At 65.4% G+C, this 2,116-nt stretch overlaps 1 protein-coding gene across 1 annotated transcript; it reads left to right on the forward strand.

Moving 5' to 3' along the window:
- The first annotated feature begins 281 nt into the window (after positions 1–281).
- Positions 282–1,916, forward strand: CDKN1C (cyclin dependent kinase inhibitor 1C). Its single transcript, XM_030949419.1, has 3 exons — positions 282–899; positions 989–1,115; positions 1,248–1,916. The coding sequence occupies exons 1-2, from the start codon at positions 449–451 to the stop codon at positions 1,108–1,110; spliced, it is 573 nt and encodes a 190-aa protein (XP_030805279.1). The 5' UTR covers positions 282–448; the 3' UTR covers positions 1,111–1,115; positions 1,248–1,916.
- Positions 1,917–2,116: the final 200 nt, after the last annotated feature.

Genomic DNA, 2,116 nt, shown 5'->3' on the forward strand with positions numbered 1-2,116 from the left:
AGCGGCGGCGGAGCTGCGGCCGGCGGCAGACAAAGAGAGCGGGGGCCGGCAGCGGGCGGGGAGCGCGGCAGCCGCCCTCCGGGGCCGGGCCAGCGCCGGGGCCGCCCCCCGGGCCGGGCCGGGCCGGGGCGGGCCAATGCGGCCGGCGGCAGCGCGGCGCTGCCCGGCACAGCCAATGGAGGGCGCGGGCAGGAGCGCTGCCGCCGGGGGCCGGGGGGCGGCGGGGGGGGGCCCGCCAATCGCGGCGGGCCGGCGGCAGGGAAACACTATTATGCTAATGGTGTTTTGCTCGCCCTCGCGGGGAGCGGGGTTTAAAAGGCAGCGGCCGGGGGCAGGGGTTCAAAGGCGGGAGGCAGGGCTGGCCTGAGTGCGAGGAAGCGAGCGGACGGGACAGGACGGCAGGAGAGGAGCGGCGGGGGGGCATCCACGCCTTCCCGGCCCGGCGGCGATGTCCAACGTGCACCTCTCCGGCACCGCCGCCCTGGAGCGCCTCTCGGCCCGGCGAGCCCTGGTCGGGCACGGCCGCAGCCCCGTCTGCAGGTGCCTCTTCGGGCCGGTGGACCACGAGGAGCTGGGCCGGGAGCTGCGGGAGCGCCTGCGGGAGATGGGAGAGGACGACCAGCGGCGCTGGGACTACAACTTCCAAACCGACACGCCGCTACCGGGGCCCGGCCGCCTGCGCTGGGAGGAGGTGGAGGCCAGCGCCGTGCCCGCTTTCTACCGGGAGACTCTGCAGGTGGGACGGTGCCGCGTCCCCCTCGTCCGGGCGCCCCCTTCCCCGCCGCCGCCGCCCGCCGCCGGCAAGGGGCCCGGGGGCCGCCTGAGCCGGGAGAACCGCGCAGCGCCCCGCCGCCGCGGCATGCGGCTCCGCCGGAGGGGCCCGACCGCCCGCATCACAGGTGCGTGGGGAGCCGGGGAGCGCAGGGGACGGGGGGCGTCCCGCCGCAGTGGCTGACGGCCCCATCTTTTCTCTCCGTCCCCCATTCAGATTTCTTCGCGAGGAGAAAAAGGCCGGCGGAGCCCAAGGCGGCGGCGGAGCGCCCCAGCGGCTGCCCGCCGTCCCCCGCCGCCGTGCCGGCTGAGCAGACTCCCCGCAAGCGGCTCCGGTGAGCCAGGTAAGACGCGCCCCGGGAGCGGGCGACGCTGTCCGGGCGCTTTCTGCCGCGCTCTCTTACTTACTTCCTATACCACGACCAATTATTTTTCCCCTGCTTATTTTTTTTCCCCTCCTCTTTTTTGTTCTTCAGACTTTTGCACTACTGCACCCACGGGAGAGGCGCGCCGCCGCGGGAGGCGCGACGCCCCGGAGGCGCGGGGGGCCGGGGCGGGTGGCGCGGCGAGCCGGGACCCCCCGCGCCCGCCCGGCCCGGCTGCGGGAGCCGGAGCGGAGCCGCAGCGCCGGCCGCGCACGGAGCAGTGTTATCGTACAACAGTGCAATGTATGACGTTCTGTATAGAAATGTATTACGCCTAATGTGAGTACACTGGCCAGAAGTGTAAAGCTTTAAAAGTCATTTATAAGAAATGTTTAATCTCTGCTGAGCTCTCAGTGCAAAAAAAGGAAAAGTTAAAAAAACAAGTGTATATTTGTACAAAACTTTTTTTAAGAGTTATACTAACTTATATTTTCTATTTATGTCGGAAACGTGGATAACTTTGACATCCAATAGTCTTTTTTTCTTTTGGTTAAGCCAAAGGGCACTATATTTGCTTTTGTTATTCACAAAATGTAAATTTATTTTTATAGTGGATTTTTTTTTTTGCATTCACAAGATGTAGCTATGAATCAAAACATTTTTTAGACTTTACTTGAAGACGAATCTGTTTCAATGGATCCTGAGCCGGTCTGTACCACTGCCATTGCAAATAATGCCACAACTTCAATAATAAAATTAAATAAAAGGAAACGGCCGCAAGCCTGCTGGTGTGTGCTGGAGGGGAAGTCCGGGGGGAAGGGGGGTGGCAGAGACAGCCCCGGCGGCTGGGGCGGGGGAGCCCAGCTCTGTCTCAGTCTCTCGGGGTAGGGGGTCCTCCCTCGCCGCGGGGTCCGGGTACCCCGGAGCGCGACTCCGCCGCGGGGAGGGCGTACGGTCCGGAGGGGAACGGGGGAGGGCTT

This window comes from Camarhynchus parvulus, chromosome 5 (assembly GCF_901933205.1).
Source record: "Camarhynchus parvulus chromosome 5, STF_HiC, whole genome shotgun sequence".
In the NCBI taxonomy this organism is placed as follows: domain Eukaryota; kingdom Metazoa; phylum Chordata; class Aves; order Passeriformes; family Thraupidae; genus Camarhynchus; species Camarhynchus parvulus.